The sequence below is a fragment of the Littorina saxatilis genome, linkage group LG11, assembly GCF_037325665.1.
Source record: "Littorina saxatilis isolate snail1 linkage group LG11, US_GU_Lsax_2.0, whole genome shotgun sequence".
In the NCBI taxonomy this organism is placed as follows: Eukaryota; Metazoa; Mollusca; class Gastropoda; order Littorinimorpha; family Littorinidae; genus Littorina; species Littorina saxatilis.
The window spans coordinates 20,676,654-20,694,153 of record NC_090255.1 but is presented as its reverse complement, the minus strand read 5'-3'; the positions used below and the strand labels follow the sequence as shown (position 1 = coordinate 20,694,153).

Genomic DNA, 17,500 nt, shown 5'->3' with positions numbered 1-17,500 from the left:
ACACGCTCTCACGCGCACGCACGCAAGCACGCACACACACACGTACACGGCACACACACTGACACATCTCCCTTTGGCTGGTGTAGCAAAACTGTCCAGTCAGCGACGCGCAAACGTACCAGTTATGCAACTTCCTGGACACAGACATGTACTCAACGCCCACAAACATGTGGCGATAGGTAGAAGTATACACTGACTTGCCGGTGTAACGTTTTCATCTTTCGCCGTGTTGATATTTCGCTTCTCGGCTTCGTTGATCCAGTATAAACTCTACACTGAACAAAAAAACACCCTTCGATAGTACTGATGAGCGACCTTGTGTACCTTACATTCATGGGGCCAAATTTGTCCAACCAATTTGTTTTATTTAACTTAGAAATTTGATTCATCCTAAAATGTTTCCCTTCTTACTCAAGGGACGTAACCACTCGGTACACGTTTTCGAATAAATCGATTTGGGGGGTGAAATCTATTACATTTCACCACCAATTTTCTTCACATGCAAGAAACTGACATGCTTTTCGTCCATAAATAATTTCACTTCTTAATTTTACCAGGAAACAACATTTCAGTCTTGAGTATATATCGAGGGGAAAATATGTACACAGGCGAAAGATGAAATCGTGACACCGGCAAGAGAGTCGCCGGGTTGCTTCATAGGCGCTTGGTGTTAGACAATTTCTTGTTCACTTTTGGTTTAAACACAAACTTATTCAAAATACATGACATGAAACAATTGACACAAATGCAGCTAGGACACGACCTCAACCAAATGCCTATTTCACGTGCTTGTTTGCTTTTCATTGCATGATGTTTTTCTTATTTTATAACCGAATTTTTCATATAGTTTCATGATGAACTTAATTCTGACCAGGCTGACGCAACAATCCCCGGGTTAGCAGTTTTCCAGGTGTTTAGAATTAGTCCATTTTTACACCCCCGGTATAGGGGTGTGTATAGGATTCACTCGATGTGTTTGTTACACCCCCGGTATAGGGGTGTGTATAGGATTCACTCGATGTGTTTGTTTGTTTGGGTGTGTGTTTGTGTTCGCATATAGATCTCAAGAATGAACGGACCGATCGTCACCAAACTTGGTGAACAGGTTCTATACATTCCTGAGACGGTCCTTACAAAAATTGGGACCAGTCAAACACACGGTTAGGGAGTTATTGGTGGATTAAGATTCTACAAGGACTTATAGAGGCACATATTAATGGTCAAAGGGAAATAACCTTCTCAGTTGGTGGCAGTGAGAATGGTTATTTCCCTTTGACCAACGGGGGTGTTTTTCCTACCTCGGAAGAATTTCTTGTTTCTATCTTTCACTACTTGACTGGTGTACTATATTGTCTGTTCGTCCATTGAACTAGGTGAAACTCGACCAGTTTGCTGATGCCGTACAGTGGAACCTCCTTTTAGAGACCTCCAAAACTGCCTCGACATAAGCAGGTCTTATAAAGGAGGGAGTCTTAAAATGGGGGTAAATTTACAGAGGTTATGAATAGAAAGTCTAAGAAAAAAGGGTTTTAAAAGGGAGGAAGTCATAAATTAGCGGGGGGGGGGGGGGGGGGGGGTGGGGGGGAGGGGAGGGGGTCTTAAAAGGGGGGTTCCACTGTCAAATTACACGAGGACCCCAGCCGGGTGTCTGTAGACAGTAATTTGAATTTCAAGTTGCTCTCTGGGGATAGCTGAGGCATTAGTCTACGTACAGCGTGATTTTGGTCTGATCTGAATTTCAAATGCACTTCTTTAGTTCTTAGCATAGTAGGCCTATTAGCATTTTTCCCAATTCGTGTCTTCATCGAGACAACCTTGAATTTGAATTTCACGTGCCTTTCTTAAAATAGGAAAGTACTGTTATCCGATTTTATTGTTTAGGATGAAAACACGCTCTTAATCTCATCCTTCGCCGGTTTTGTGACAGTTCGTCGTCGTAAAGTGCTTGGAGCGAAAGCTTATAGCCAGCCAGACACAGTTCTCTTTTCTAAAATGACCGAATGTAGGATTGCAAATTCTAGTTTTGCTGGATTAGGCTTAGACATAATGAGCAAAGATTTAGAGAGAGTGACAGAGAGAGAGAGAGAGAGAGAGAGAGAGAGAGAGAGAGAGAGAGAGAGAGAGAGAGAGAGAGAGAGAGAGAGAGAGAGAGAGAGAGAGAGAGAGAGAGAGAGAGAGAGAGAGAGAGAGAGAGAGAAAATTAATTGAATTGAACTTTATTTTTCGAGAGTAACAGAATAAGCAATGAGAGAGAGAGAGAGAGAGAGAGAGAGAGAGAGAGAGAGAGAGAGAGAGAGAGAGAGAGAGAGAGAGAGAGAGAGATCTGACTGTTTCCATAATTTGTCCTTCCCTTTCTTTGGTTTATTGGCTTACAGCCAGTGGGCAGGGAGGGTGGGGGTCTTTTAATCGGACAAGTACTTTGAGGAAAAAACATCCCAACAAAAGGGCAGGCTTGTGTATCCCAAAGGTCTATTATCCCTACCAAAATCTACCTGTCTAGAAAGGACACCTGTGGTGTAGGGACACTTTTGGTTGGTCTCAAAGGCGCCACTCCCGGCGCTACAAGTTCTGCTGTAGTATGTTTTCTACGCTTTTTGATCGTACAATGGAACTCCCTTTTAAGTCCCCCGGCATTTTAAGAATTTTAAGACCCTATTTTTTCATATTTGGTATTTCTTAAACTCTGTGATGTATCTCCATTTTAAGACTCCCTCCTTGATTAATTTGTGCAGCTTTTTCGAGGTCCCAAGGGAGAGGTTACACTGTAATCTCTTTCAGTAGTTTTACCTGCGGCTGTGCGCTTTTTTCTTACGTCTCTCCCCCCCCCCTCCCATCATTATTTGGCCAAAGCAGTTGTAACCGGTCCAACTCAGTACTGTGGTGTTTGCGTGTCGGTGTCAACTTTGCCTTGAGCAGTAAGTAGGTTAAAACAGGGACAAGACGGTGACCTTATTGCGGTTGCCCTGCTTCTGACTGTCGGATTTATAAGGTCATTCTTAATCGTTGTTCGTAAGTTCTTGACAAATTGTTATTTTTTTTCTTCTTCAAAAATCGGATGAAAAAAATCCAGATGCATGCTTACAGTCCGTAATCCTTGTAAAATAAAATAGCTACAGCTATAGTTCCCCCCCTCCACCCCCCTCCCCCAGTGGAAGAATGCTCTTATTCCATATGTAGGCCTACAAGCATGAACAGATATATGGTGGTGCACAATGTATTACTATTACTAACACGGGAACTAAGGTATATTTATACACTTATCAAAGCTAGCGGAGGCGTGTGTGTGTGTGTGACCGGAGTAATGTGTGTGCGTGTGATGTACTGTGTGTGTGTGTGTGTGTGTTTGTCATTGTCTCTGTCTGTCTGTCTGTCTGTCTCTCTCTCTGTCTCACCTTCTCTCTCTGTCTCACTTTCTGTCTGTCTGTCTGTCTCTCTGTCTCTCTCTCTCTCTCTGTCTCTCTCCCTCTCTCTCTCTCTCTCTCTCTCTCTCTCTCTCTCTCTCTCTCTCTCTCTCTCTCTCTCTCTCTCTCTCTCTGTACACTTTTGTGTATAGACTCAATTAATGACAGTCGATTTAATTGTCCTAACAGGGGGACCCGGAGGACAGAATCAAGTACAGATGCACGTGGAGAGGATGTTCCACCGTGTGCCTCACCTCCACCCAGATTGAGAGACACATCAGGAGAGCGCACTTCGAGTGAGTATTTTATGCATTGCAGGGTTTAACCTGGGAGAAAAAGGCAATGGGACATTTGTCCCCCTCAACCAAATTCCGATGGGACATAGTCTAAGGCAAGAAGCACCAAAGAGGAGGGCCCCAAAGGGGGGGTATCATCACGATCACGGGAAGGGAAATTTTAGCTTTCACGATCACAGTTACCTTGATTTTTGTTTTCACGATCACAAACACCTTGACGAATAGAGGATCATAGAGTGATACAGCTGTGAAAAATGTACGTTGAAAATAAAATGCTTTGCAATAATGCCCATCACGATCACGAAAACAAATGACGATCACGATCACGAGACTTGATTTTTTTGTCATCACGGATCACGGGCAAAGTCCCATCACGATCACAGAAATGGAAATTTCGGCAATCACGGTCACGGAAATGTCAAAAAACGCCAATCACGATCACGACTTTAAACCCTTTGGGGCCCTCAAAGAGGCCTGAACCCGTTTTGACTAAAGATGCAAAATGGTGCAATATGGTGCCATCTGAAAATTGGCCGCTATATCGTGTTATCTGTGTGTGTGTGTGTGTGTGTGTGGGTGTGTGTGTGTGTGTGTGTGTGTGTGTGTGTGTGTGTGTGTGTGTGTGTGATCCGATGTAAAGTGTACATTTGGTGGCACAGTGGTATGTAATCTCAATGCGCCCTTTGACGCACTGAAGGGAATTGTGATGGGACATTTTTAGATTTAATGCGCCAATGGCGCACTAGTAAATGAAACCCTGCATTGTTTAATGATAATACGATACCGATACATGCACAGCATGGCGGTGACCTTTCGATGAATTCTCTACTGTTGATATGTTGAAGTCACCGAGACAAACTTCATTCTCAAAATTCTTTGTCAATTCCTCAAGTGACATGCAGAATTGATAGAATTTGTACGTGACACCATTATTCATGTTATTCATCTTGTTGAACTGTCTTTGTCTTTTGACGTCTAGAGATTTCACTTTGCTTCATGTTACTTTGCCTGCCAATTCTGCACATCACAGTGTGTTTTCTGTGTCCACAGTCAAGTATATTTGCTATTCAAAGCTGCTTTCAGTTTATGCCATGAAATGTTCATAAAACTTCAATCAAGACACTGTCACAATATTTATTTTTTTGGACTGAGAAAGAGAGTTCCAATTTGGAAAAGCTGAAATGCTTACTAAAATAATTTTATTTATGTCACACACAAACTGTTATGTTTCAGTCGAGACAGCGACCTGGAACTTTCCGACAGAGAAGAAGAGTTTTACTACGAAGAGGTCGACGATGTTGACCTTGACTCCGTCACCCAATCATTTGCGGGCATGTACACCTCCTCTCCCCCCAGCATTCTGCCAGACTCACTGGAAATGGCGAGAACCTTCGACCACGACTATCAGAGAAAGGTAGGTTTTGAAGCAATTCAAGTGGACAAAAGATATTCATTCATGAAATTTAAAAGAGAGAGAGTGAGTCAAATGGTCAAGTAAACATGTTTTTGCATATGACATTTAAAGAGTTGAAAAGGCAATTATGCACGCTTATTCATGCACATGCTCTCTCACATGCTCTCTCTCACACACACACACACATACACACACACACTCACTCACACACACACACGCACACGCACACACACGCACACACACACACTCACTCACACACACACACGCACACGCACACACACGCACACACACACACATACAGTATCTTTTACTCTCTCTCTCTTTCTATTTAAATTGTTTGTTGCCAAAATACACTTGCGGACAGACAGTTTAAACAGAACTTAACACAAAAATGTATCCTTAGCGGATTATGACTTTATTCAGTTATTCTGCAGAAAAGACAAATGCTGGAGAAAAAACGTTCTTTTCTGCAGCATTTCTGCATAATGTCATCTTTCGCCGAAGCAGCGTTTTTTTCTGCAGCAAAACATTTTTTCTGAAATCAAGAATGCTGCAGTAAAACGGTGCTGTTGTTTTACTGCAGAAAACCTGTTTACATTTTTTCTGCAGCATTTTGTACTGGCTCTTGGCGGATTATGACATTATTCAGTTATTCTGGAGAAAAACCGAAATGCTGGAGAAAAACTGTCTTTTCTGCGGCATTTCTGCATAATGTCATCTTTCGCCGAAGCAACGTTTTTTTACTGCAGTAAAACAGTTTTTCTGAAGCATAATGTTTACTTGGTTTTCTGCAGCATTATTGTGATTAACTTTTTCTTCAGAATAGTCTGTGACAGTTTTTCTGGAGAAAAACGAACGACCTTGTAAAGTAGCGTTTGTATTCGTCGCCCCCTGGGATAGTATAATAGTTTGTTCCGCAGTGTACCAATCAGAAGGCGTGTAGCATAAGGGCATTATATTCAACTTCACAATGGCGGCCAAACGTGAACAATTTCTGAAGCAAATCGAACACGAAGTGGACTACTGCGTTCCTCTGGGAAAATGTGACAATGTTGCTGACAGGTGCCATTGTTTAATTTGAAACTTTGAACTTCCGGCGGAAAGGAAGTCGGACAGACAAAATACATTCGTGTCACGCACAACTATTGGTAATTCTGGATGAGTCCATCTCTCGACAGTGGGGGACTCGCGTGCTCCAACATTATAATGAGCCAGTACAAAATGCTGCAGAAAAAGTGTAAACAGGTTTTCTGCAGTAAAACAACAGCACCATTTTACTGCAGCATTCTTGATTTCAATTTTACCGCAGTAAAATGTTTTGCTCCAGAAAAACCCGTTGCTTCGGCAAAAGATGACATTATGCAGAAATGCTGCAGAAACAAACAATTTTTCTCCAGCATTTCTGTTTTTCTGCAGAATAACTGAATAATGCCAAAATGCTGAAGAAAAAGTGTAAACAGTTTTTCTCCAGTAAAACAACATCACCGTTTTACTGCAGCATTCTTGATTTCTGAATTTTACTGCAGAAAAAAACGTTGCTCTTGTGACATTATGCAGAAATGCTGCAGAAACAAACAGTTTTTCTCCAGCATTTCTGTTTTTCTGCAGAATAACTGAATAAAGTCATAATCCGCTAAGGATAAAAATGCCCTTACCCAAATCATATGATGGGCGGGCCATACACAAATCACTCACAGTGAGGGCCCCAAAGGGGGGGTATCATCACGATCACGGGAAGGGAAATTTTAGCTTTCACGATCACAGTTACCCTGATTTTTGTTTTCACGATCACGAACACCTTGACGAATAGAGGATCATAGAGTGATACAGCTGTGAAAAATGTACGTTGAAAATAAAATGCTTTGCAATAATGCCCATCACGATCACGAAAACAAATGACGATCACGATCACGAGACTTGATTTTTTTGTCATCACGAATCACGGGCAAAGTCCCATCACGATCACAGAAAGGAAAATGTCGGCAATCACGGTCACAGAAAGGTCAAAAAACGCCAATCACGATCACGATTTTAAACCCTTTGGGGCCCTCCACAGTGAATGTATTGTTTGTCACCTTGTGTTACTCTAAATGCAATGACATTTTTCTGTCATCGCTTTCAGGAGGAAAAGTTCCGGTCTCACTCTCACGGTCACAGCCAGGCCTCCTCAGTGCCCTCTGGTGGCACGTTTGGCCAGTCAGGGGCCACAAGCTCCATCCCTATCACCATTCCGGAGGGACAGATCAAACGCTCGCTGTCCTGGCAGATACAGGCTCCCTCGCCCGGCTCACTGGTGAGTGTCACTGTGTGTGGGTGTATGTGTGTGTTGGGGGCGAAGAGAGGGTGAAGGCTGAACTAGTGCTGTGGATTTGGGGGGGGGGGGGGGTGCCTGTGATGTTGGATGGGGGGTGGAGGATGTTGGAGTGTGTTTGTGTGTGAATGTGTGAGTGTGGGGGAGGGTGGGTCACCAGGGATTTGGGGTAGGGGGAAGGGAGGAGAAAAATGTGTGTGTGTGTGTGAGTGTGTGTGTGCATGCGTGAGTGTGTGTGTGTGTGTGTGTGTGTGTGTGTGTGTGTGTGTGTGTGTGTGTGTGTGTGTGTGTGCATGTGTGAGTGTGTGTGTGTTCAAGATGAGGTTTCCGCAGCTACATGTTTCAGAACTGTGCGTCAATCTGTCTATATACAGGGTGGGCCATAAAAAGTGTCCACATTTAATTTGTTAATATTTTTCCTGTAAAGTGATATTTTCTTTTCTGTTTCAGATAGAATTTGAGACAAGCATCTTAGAATTCTTTTAAAGCCTGAATGGATCGCATTCCAGTACAGGAAAGGACCAAAATCGTTGAACTTTACTTTGCTACCAATTCTGTGGTTCTTGCCCAGCGCACTGTCCATGTGCGAGAACTGTGAAGCGCCTCGTGGATAAATTCAGGAACACTGGTAGTCTCGCAGATAACAATAAAGGACATAACCCTGAATTTATCCACGAGGCGCTTCACAGTTCTCGCACATGGACAGTGTGTGCCAGGGAACTCTCTCCGAAAAGCGCGCTGGGCGAGAACCACAGAATTGGTAGCAAAGTAAAGTTCAACGATTTTGGTCCTTTCCTGTACTGGAATGCGATCCATTCAGGCTTTAAAAGAATTCTAAGATGCTTGTCTCAAATTCTATCTGAAACAGAAAAGAAAATATCACTTTACAGGAAAAATATTAACAAATTAAATGTGGACACTTTTTATGGCCCACCCTGTATATACACCTGTGTGATTGAGTGTGAGTGTTCAGAAAGCGTAAGTTTCCCAACATTCTTTTGTTTGACTTTTTCCAGGTGTCGCCACCACAGCGTACATCCAAGATGACACCGCAGGAGCGACTCCAGCAACATCAGGCGCAGTCTCCCAAGTCTCACATGCTCTCCATGTCTCCGCTCAAGTCCGCCGGCCCCCATCGCAAGCCTCGCAGCGAAGTACGCAAATGTCGCAAAGTGTACGGCATGGACAACCGCGACCAGTGGTGCACGCAGTGCAAGTGGAAGAAAGCTTGCACAAGGTTTTTGGACTGAAGAGAGAAACAGAAACGGATGAAGAAGAGGAGAAAGAGAAAGAGAAAGAGCAAGAGCATGTTGATTTTCTCCTGGAAGTTGAAATGTTGAGCCTGTTCATCCCGCACAGTCTGTTTTACTTACATTTATGCAAGGTACAGCTTTTGTGAAAGAGTGAAGAATCTTGCATTTGTAGGTAAGGCTTCATCCTTAAACTTCCCTGATGCAAAAAAATATGACTTTGTCTTTATTGGCAAGCATTTCTTCGTTTAAAATGTTTGAACTGCAAACTTTCAAACTCATGAAAAGAGTTCAAGGTTTACTGTCCATGAAAAAGTGCTTGTTTTCAGACAAAAGTTATCATGCTTCACGTAAGGTGAAACGTTCAAACTCATGCAGAGGGTGCGAGGTTAAAATCCTATGGATATGACATGTCTTAGGACTAAAGTTAATCAGGTTGAAATAGGACACGTGAATGCATGTGTTGCTTTCTTCACCCGATCATTCAGTTGATTTTCAGTGCAGTAAGCTGAACACTACTGATGATAAAATGTAAAGACTGCAAAAGCAGATAGGTCGAAGCAAGCAACTATCAGCTTACACCAAACGCATTCAAACAAAGTATTCAATCCTTGTCAGAGCACTTGGTAGAGCACTGAACTCATAATCCTTGGGTCACGGGTTCAAATCCAGTGTGGGGCGGAGATGGGTCAACTTTATGTGCAGACTCGGAGACGGCATTGATGTCCCAACCCTGTGTCACCGGTGCGACACGTAAAAGACCTCGGTCACTCTGCCAGCAGTGCAGTTGGCTGATTACACCAGGTCCTATCATTATGCGCACACCTGGTTAGCACGACTCTTGTTGCTTACATCATGACGTTAACAGTCTTTGGCTTTCGGAGTCAAAGGCATTCAAACCCTGGTGAGCCAAGGCAAATGTTATAGCCCACCCACCTACGCATATATAAAAGCCCACTGCGGAAAAAAAAGGGGGGCTGGAAAGAAGACCTCCCCGGAGGCAGCTTCTCAAACGTGTCCCAATCCTTCCCACATTTGTTTTGTCTCATGGAAAGGAAGGGACGAAAAGCTGCCATCACACGGGGAACTAGTGTAACGGTAACGGGCAGAATATACCTGCACAGTTTCAGCGGCACAGACGACGCACTGCATATTATATATGCCGCGATAGGGATTATGACGAGTAGCCTACTTGGCCTGTTTTTCTTTCATGCAACGTGTAGCGGGCTGGGATAATCTGCAGTGCGTCGTTGGTCCTGCTGAAGTTACATATGTGAGTGGAGCCCCTAACAGTCTGTCATGACAAGAGAGACTTACATCTCTGACTTTCGTAACCTGCAGTGACATGTTGGTAGCTTCAGCACGGTTCACAGGGCTGGGCCTAGAGAGGGGTTTCCTGGGTTCAGAATCGGGTCTGTGTCCAATACTGACGCATTCTCTCTCTCCGAGGTGTCAAATATATTTTAGATGAACACAGGCGTCGCTCAGCAATGGCTGTATTAATAAATGTGCATTGACTGTTGAGGATTTCATCTGTAACACTACATGTTGTGAACCGGTGTGTAGAATTCTATAGACAGACTTAAAACCTGATTTTTTTTCAGAATATCTGTGATGTCTCTGTTCAAAATTGGACAAAATGTCCACAGACAAAAAACCTGCAATGTTGATTTGCTCGTTGACAATACCATCAAACTGAAAACTTGATCTCGAAGAGAGAAAAAAGTGCTCTGACGGTTGGCATGCATGTAGAAATCAACACCTGACAATCTGTTGTCTTGTTCCCTGCAGAGTTCCTTCTTCCCGGCATTCAGATCTGATTTTGTACAGTGGAACCCCCCTTTTAAGACCCCCCAATTTAAGACTCCATCCCGTTTGAGACCGTGTGTTTGAATTGCAGACTTTCTGTTCATAACTTCTGTAAATTTACCTCCATTTTAAGAAGACCCCTTCATGATTGTCTCAGATTTTTGGAGGTCTTAAGATTTTTGGAGGTCTTAAGATTTTTGGAGGTCTTACAAGGGGGGTTCCACTGTGTATCATGTCTTGTCTTTACTTTTAGCCCCGTTGTCGTTGTCGTAGATGTAGAATACACACCATGGAATAACTTTGCCCTTGCTTGAAACCTCTAAAGCTGTGATACATATAGCTGCTCTGTAAGTCCCAGAGAAACCACACCACCACAGCATTGCACTAGCTCTTTGATACATGCCAAAAGAAACCAGACTTATACGTTTGTGTGGGCGCTGTCCCATCTTGCCAAGTAAAGTGATGTCCTGTAATGATACATTGTCATTTCATTGCTCAAAAATTGTCTGGTTCTTGTTCTGCCCTACCTTAGGCCCTCCCCCAATAGTTTGTTTACGGTAACATAGGCAAAAAAAATAGGGTCGGTAGGTCGGGATTTTTTATTTTATTTTATTTTATTTTTTATTTTTTTTAAACCGTATTTTCAAGTTATTTTGCCAAAAAACAAAGACTTTTTATTTTGTAAATTTTTTTTTTTCCCCCCAAATGCCAAAAAAAAAGTCTAGGGTCGCGCGAAAAAATAGTGTCGGTCGGGATACCGTAAACAGACTTTTTTTTGGGGGGGGGCCTTATCACTCAGTAGATCTGGGCTGAAGTGCACAAGAAACATACTGACTACCGTATTTGACGGATTACAAGTTTTATAAGCCGCACCCCCGACTTTTAATAAAAAAATTGGGACAAGCCACGTGTAGGCCGCGTCACTATATTAGCCGCCGTCGAAAAAAATATAATCAGATCGTGTCAATCGATCAAAACAACCAGGCAAACGAAAGTACGGTATTTGGCGAAATCGGCTCCGAGAATAAATAAGTGAAACAAAGAAGAAAAGTGAAAAAGTTTGAAAAAAAATATCACACACACAATTTGTAACCAACACACACATGTAGTCCCGCCTGGAATAAGCTTTTTGGGGATGATTTACGACTTTTGCGCACGAAAAAAACCGAAATCTCGCGCGCACGAGATCCTGATACATCCGGTGTTTCTCTGTACGCTATCTTGTCACGACGACTTGTTGACAAACGAAGATTCGCGAAAGAAAGAGAAAAGCGCCGAGTCTTGAGTAGAGAGCTAATAAAGTACCGGTAATCGCTAATCAAGCGAAATGAAAATCCGCGGCGACTTCCATTAGGTGAATGCTATTCAAGTTTAGGTAACGTTTTAGCCGCATCTTTTTGTAAGCCGCACTGCGATTTTTTTTTTTTAAAGTCGCGGCTTGTAGTCCGTCAAATACGGTAGGTGTGAACAAGCTGTGGGGTTGTATTTGTTGAAGTTGAGGTTTGTCTGTGATTGCAGCCAATCTGAGCTCATGGCTGGCTCCCACCCAGTTGGTACCTTCTCGTGCACATCTACCCTGCAGCCTTGACACTGACACCGATGATAACTCACTACTTGTCAGATTAAACTTTTTTAGGCCAAGATTTAGACTTTGTGTGTGGGCCAACAATATTTTGAGTGCTTTCAGTGTTGTCATTGTTCAGTGGATATTGAAAATCAAATGTTAACCATTCTTTGAATAATCCTCTTACAGGTGCTGATAGATATATAAGAAAGAAAAGATACAGTATATACCAGAATGTTTAATCTTTGAGAAAAGTGAGGAAAGATATCCCATTATTAAAATTGGTCTGAACTTTCCTGTGACTTTAGCTCACACAAACGTTTTGATTGGAAAAGAAAGCAAGCAGCATTTTACAGTTGTGAATAAAAACAATTTAAAAAAATGTAGAAAGGAGAAAAAAGGAAAGAAAAGAAATTCAGTTGATGATCTATAGCTTTCTTTTCACCCACGGTGGAACAAGTACTTCAACAGGTGAATTTACCGGTGAACAATTTTCAGAGACTTACAAATGTCAAGGTTAAATATCCGACAGTTAAAACATGTGACTGGACAAAAATGCTCAATGGAAAAACATTCACACTGCGTATCAACACTTGTACTTGTACTGATGAATCCTTGACACATCCGTATCATTCTGCTGTAAATACAAGTTACAACACCGTGTACAGTTTGGAAAAAGGTCTGCCTCTTATTTTTGTCGGAATCTTAATGGTGGTACATATTTTCATGACACAAGACTTTATGCACTGCCTGATAGATCAGTGTGGATCAGACAAAACTATCCTTCTCTGAATATGGATACCTTGTTTTTAAACTCTGGGGTGACTTTCAGTTTCATGGGAAATGCAATGCCATTGTGTGTGTCCGTGTAAAGAAAAAAAATATGGGTACCACGTCAGAGTTCTGAACTTTGAAAGAACTGAATGTTGGATGGAAGCCAGCAGAAGGCTGTAATACGTATTACCAGTTTGTGTTTTTTCACATATTCATCCATCTAGCAGGTATCTTTTGAGACACTTGGAAATGAGGCTCTGCCTTAAGAATCTGATTCGTAGATATACAGGAACATACACATGATTTTTTATGTAAGTCCATGTCATGTTTCCCTGATGGAGAGTGTTTGTACTCATTTACAATCTTCTTGCATTATTCTCTGTGTTGCTCCAACATTACATTTCATTCAAAAATGGGATGCACAAGATAAAAATGGCCATATTTTGTTTGAGAGTTATATGTTACGTTGAAACCGCTATATTTTCTTGGTGAGGTGAATTTCATCTTGCTAGGGATGTGAATACTATGTGTTGATCATCACCGAGACTTGTCAATATGAAACTTCAAAATCTACAACAAGTATGTTATGTACATTGTAAATATTGACGAACATAAATAAGTTTGTTTGTGGATTTAAAAAAGAGGCTGTGAATTCGGATTATCTGTTTGTAGCACACTTTGAAGCAACGTCCATTTTTGTCGCTGTTTGATTTTGTGCTTGAGTAGTGCTTCTAATGAGATTGTTAGAAGCAGCTCTGTTTTGAAGCGTTTTGAGAAATTTGTTGCTTTTTAAAACTATGTGAAGGATCTAGGAGTCTGGTGTAATTGTTATTGTTATTCTTCATTTATTCGCCATATACTTTTGTTTGGACAGCTGAAAATACATCACTTTTTCTTATACATTTACTGTTTATTGTTTTGCATTGCACCCATCTGTGTTAATCTTGATTACAAATATTAAGTTGTGTAGCAAAAAATGAGAGAAAACAGTATGCTTAGTGTCTGTTTTTGTTATGGAGAGCTTTGATGGTTTGTGTGTGCTGCATTTTGTTCATAAAACATGTCTTAGTTTTTATAGAATGCAGATACTGGTGGTTAGCTTTTAGTGTCATGTGTTCCAATGTTGAAAGTATGCAAGTTTCCACTTGAATGTGTTTCTGTATGTGCTGGGAATAAGTTGTAATCACTAAACCTTTTAACGAGTAAAACCTGTGTTGTGATCTAAACATATGCAGAGCAATGCAAACGCTGTGGGGAAACATTTATTGTGGATTCATCCTCTCTTCAAACCCTTCCATCTTGTTTTCTTTTACAAAAAAGTAATTTTGTTTGTTTTCCCTGGATGATTCTGAGAGGAGTTTTAACACAAGGAGAGTGTTTTTCTGTGTCAGTCAGTAATTAAGATCCTTAGCTATGTTGCAGTTGTTTTTTTGGTGGTGGTTGTGGTGATTTTTCTGTTTTGTGTCTATGTCTGTGTATGTGAGTGAGTGTGTGTGTGTGTGGGTTAGTGTTTGTGTTTATTTTTGTGTGGATTGGTTGTTGGTTTGATTGTTTTTTTATTGTTGCTTTTTAAAACCTTTTTCTCATTTTTTTGTATTCTCATGAAATGTGCATAACATTGAGTGCCAGCGCTTATGCTCTCTCTCTCTTCATCTCCCCACCCCCTCCCTAAATCTTGCCTTTCTTTCTTTATTTGGTGTTTAACGTCGTTTTCAACCACGAAGGTTATATCGCGATGGAAATCTTGCCTATATTTACTTGTTTCAGTGGCATGCAACTAGCATGCACCTAATGTCTCACAAAGAAGGGCATTGTCATCATTAGTTTCATGTTTTGTCAATTCTGTTGTGTACAAATTATGTCATACAATCACATGAACCGTACATTTGTGGAGGGCCTCTGACGATGTTTGACATTTGGTTGCTTCTGTTTATCTTCAGTTTTAAAAGTTTAACTTTCTTGACTATTTTCTTCAGTTTTTGTGTGTTTTTGATGTACAGAAACAGATGTATTATAACTCTTTTCCCATCTTGCTTTTTGGATTTAGTATGTTAATTGTGTTCATTGCTTTGAAGGAGTGTATGAACTTTTTTCTTCGGTTTTACCTTTTTTTTTAGTTTGACAGGTCAATTTTTCTCAATTGCTTTTTATCTTAGTTTATCATAGATCATAGAGGATATGAGTGTGTGGGTGTGTGTGTGTGTGTGTGTGTCTGCATGTGTGTGTGTTGTGGAATAGATTTAGAAAAGAGCTGTTTGTGTAGATAATATGACCTGGAAATGGTCTGCAAAAGTGAATTTAAGAAATAGCCTTCATTGTTCATTCTTAGTGTTCATTTTAACAAAAAAATGTTATTTGCATTTTACATTTAATTATGTTTGTTCAGATGATCGGATGATGTGTGGGTGGATGATTTTCATCCCTGGGTTTTTTAATTTTTGCTTTTCCTTTTTTCAGTCGTAGATCATGCAACATTTATGTGTAGAAGAAGGAAGGAAATAAGGCGGCTGTGAATTGTTTCCCTTTTTGCTCTTTGAAGTTGCAAAACCATCAAGAAGTTTTCATTTAAAACTGTATTTTCCATGTCCAGAAATTGGTTTTCATTGGTGATCACGAGCCTACACAGTGTAATTGTTCTGTACATAATTAACTGTACATTTAAACCAGATTATCTGAAGGGTGTAATAATTATGTCATTGTGTGTTTACTTCCTACTCATTGTATGTATACCCCCTTGGTCTTGAAATTCATGCAAACATTACCAGATCTGCAATTTTTTTAGCACCATGCAAGTAAACAGTTTATCTAAATGCATGAGCGGTAATTTTAAACATTAGTATTGAGACAAAAAGTGTACATTCTTGTAAATAAAATCAAACAAAAATTGTCCATTGATTTGGATCTTAATTTTAACTGTGCTGCGTGTTTTGTCTGAAAGAGAGAAAGAGAGTGTGTGTGTGTGGGAGTGTGACAGTATGTGTGTGTGTGTGTGTGTGTGACAGTGTGTGTGTGTGTGACAGTGTGTGTGTGTGTGTGTGTGACAGTGTGTGTGTGTGACAGTGTGTGTGTGTGTGTGTGTGACAGTGTGTGTGTGTGTGACAGTGTGTGTGTGTGTGACAGTGTATGTGTGTGTGTGACAGTATGTGTGTGTGTGTGTGTGACAGTATGTGTGTGTGACAGTGTGTGTGTGTGTGTGTGACAGTGTGTGTGTGTGTGTGTGTGTGACAGTGTGTGTGTGTGTGTGTGTGACAGTGTGTGTGTGTGTGTGTGTGACAGTGTGTGTGTGTGACAGTGTGTGTGTGTGTGTGTGTGTGCGTGTGACAGTATGTGTGTGTGTGTGACAGTATGTGTGTGTGTGTGTGTGTGACAGTATGTGTGTGTGTGTGTGTGACAGTATGTGTGTGCGTGTGTGACAGTATGTGTGTGTGTGTGACAGTGTGTGTGACAGTGTGTGTGTGTGTGTGTGTGTGACAGTATGTGTGTGTGTGTGTGTGACAGTATGTGTGTGTGACAGTGTGTGTGTGTGTGTGTGTGACAGTGTGTGTGTGTGTGACAGTGTGTGTGTGTGTGTCAGTGTGTGTGTGTGTGTGTGTGACAGTATGTGTGTGTGTGTGTGTGTGTGTGTGTGTGCGTGTGACAGTATGTGTGTGTGTGTGACAGTATGTGTGTGTGTGTGTGTCTGTGTGTCTATGTGCGTGTGTGTATGACAGTATGTGTGACAGTGTGTGTGACAGTGTGTGTGTGTGACAGTGTGTGTGTGTGTGACAGTGTGTGTGTGTGACAGTATGGGTGTGTGTATGACAGTGTGTGTGTGTGTGTGTGTGTGTGTGTGCGTGTGACAGTATGTGTGTGTGTGTGACAGTATGTGTGTGTGTGTGTGACTGTGTGTGTGACGGTGTGTGTGACAGTGTGTGTGTGATGGTGTGTGTGACAGTGTGTGTGACAGTGTGTGTGTGACGGTGTGTGTGACAGTGTGTGTGTGAGTGTGTGTGTGTGTGAGACAGTGTGTGTGACAGTATGGGTGTGTGTATGACAGTGTGTGTGTGTGTGTGTGTGTGTGTGTGTGTGTGTGACAGTATGTGTGTGTGTGACAGTATGTGTGTGTGTGTGTTTGACTGTGTGTGTGACAGTGTGTGTGTGTGTGACTGTGTGACGGTGTGTGACTGTGCGACGGTGTGTGACAGTGTGTGTGTGTGTGACACTGTGTATCACAGTGTGTGTGTGTCAGTGTGACAGTATGTGTGTGTGACAGTGTACCCCCCGTGGGTTAGGGGGAAGAATTGACCCTATGCTCCCCAGCATGTCGTAAGAGGCGACTAACGGATTCTGTTTCTCCTTTTACCCTTGTTAAGTGTTTCTTGTATAGAATATAGTCAATGTTTGTAAAGATTTTAGTCAAGCCGTATGTAAGAAATGTTAAGTCCTTTGTACTGGAAACTTGCATTCTCCCAGTAAGGTAATATATTGTACTACGTTGCAAGCCCCTGGAGCAATTTTTTGATTAGCGCTTTTGTAAACAAGAAACCATTAACAAGTGGCTCTATCCCACCCCACCCCCTTTTCCCCCGTCGCGATATAACCTTGAACGGTTGAAAACGACGTTAAACACCAAATAAAGAAAGAAAGAAAGTGTGACAGTGTGTGTGTGTGTGTGTGTGTGTGTGTGTGTGAAGCCAGATGG

At 41.7% G+C, this 17,500-nt stretch overlaps 1 protein-coding gene across 2 annotated transcripts in view; it reads left to right on the top strand.

Annotated features, from left to right (window-relative positions):
• Positions 1-15,706, top strand: part of LOC138979988 (zinc finger protein 704-like) — a 32,577-nt gene extending 16,871 nt beyond the window's left edge. Inside the window, exons 4-8 of one of the 2 annotated variants that reach the window (XR_011460200.1) lie at positions 3,591-3,697; positions 4,931-5,111; positions 7,234-7,404; positions 8,439-10,648; positions 10,685-15,706. Coding sequence is in view for 1 of the 2 variants with exons in the window: in XM_070352753.1 (XP_070208854.1) it covers positions 3,591-3,697; positions 4,931-5,111; positions 7,234-7,404; positions 8,439-8,672 (693 nt within the window). In the remaining variant the exon portion in view is untranslated. Of the gene's footprint in view, positions 1-3,590; positions 3,698-4,930; positions 5,112-7,233; positions 7,405-8,438 lie in introns of both variants that reach the window. The other variant, XM_070352753.1, reaches the window with a different exon arrangement.
• Positions 15,707-17,500: the final 1,794 nt, after the last annotated feature.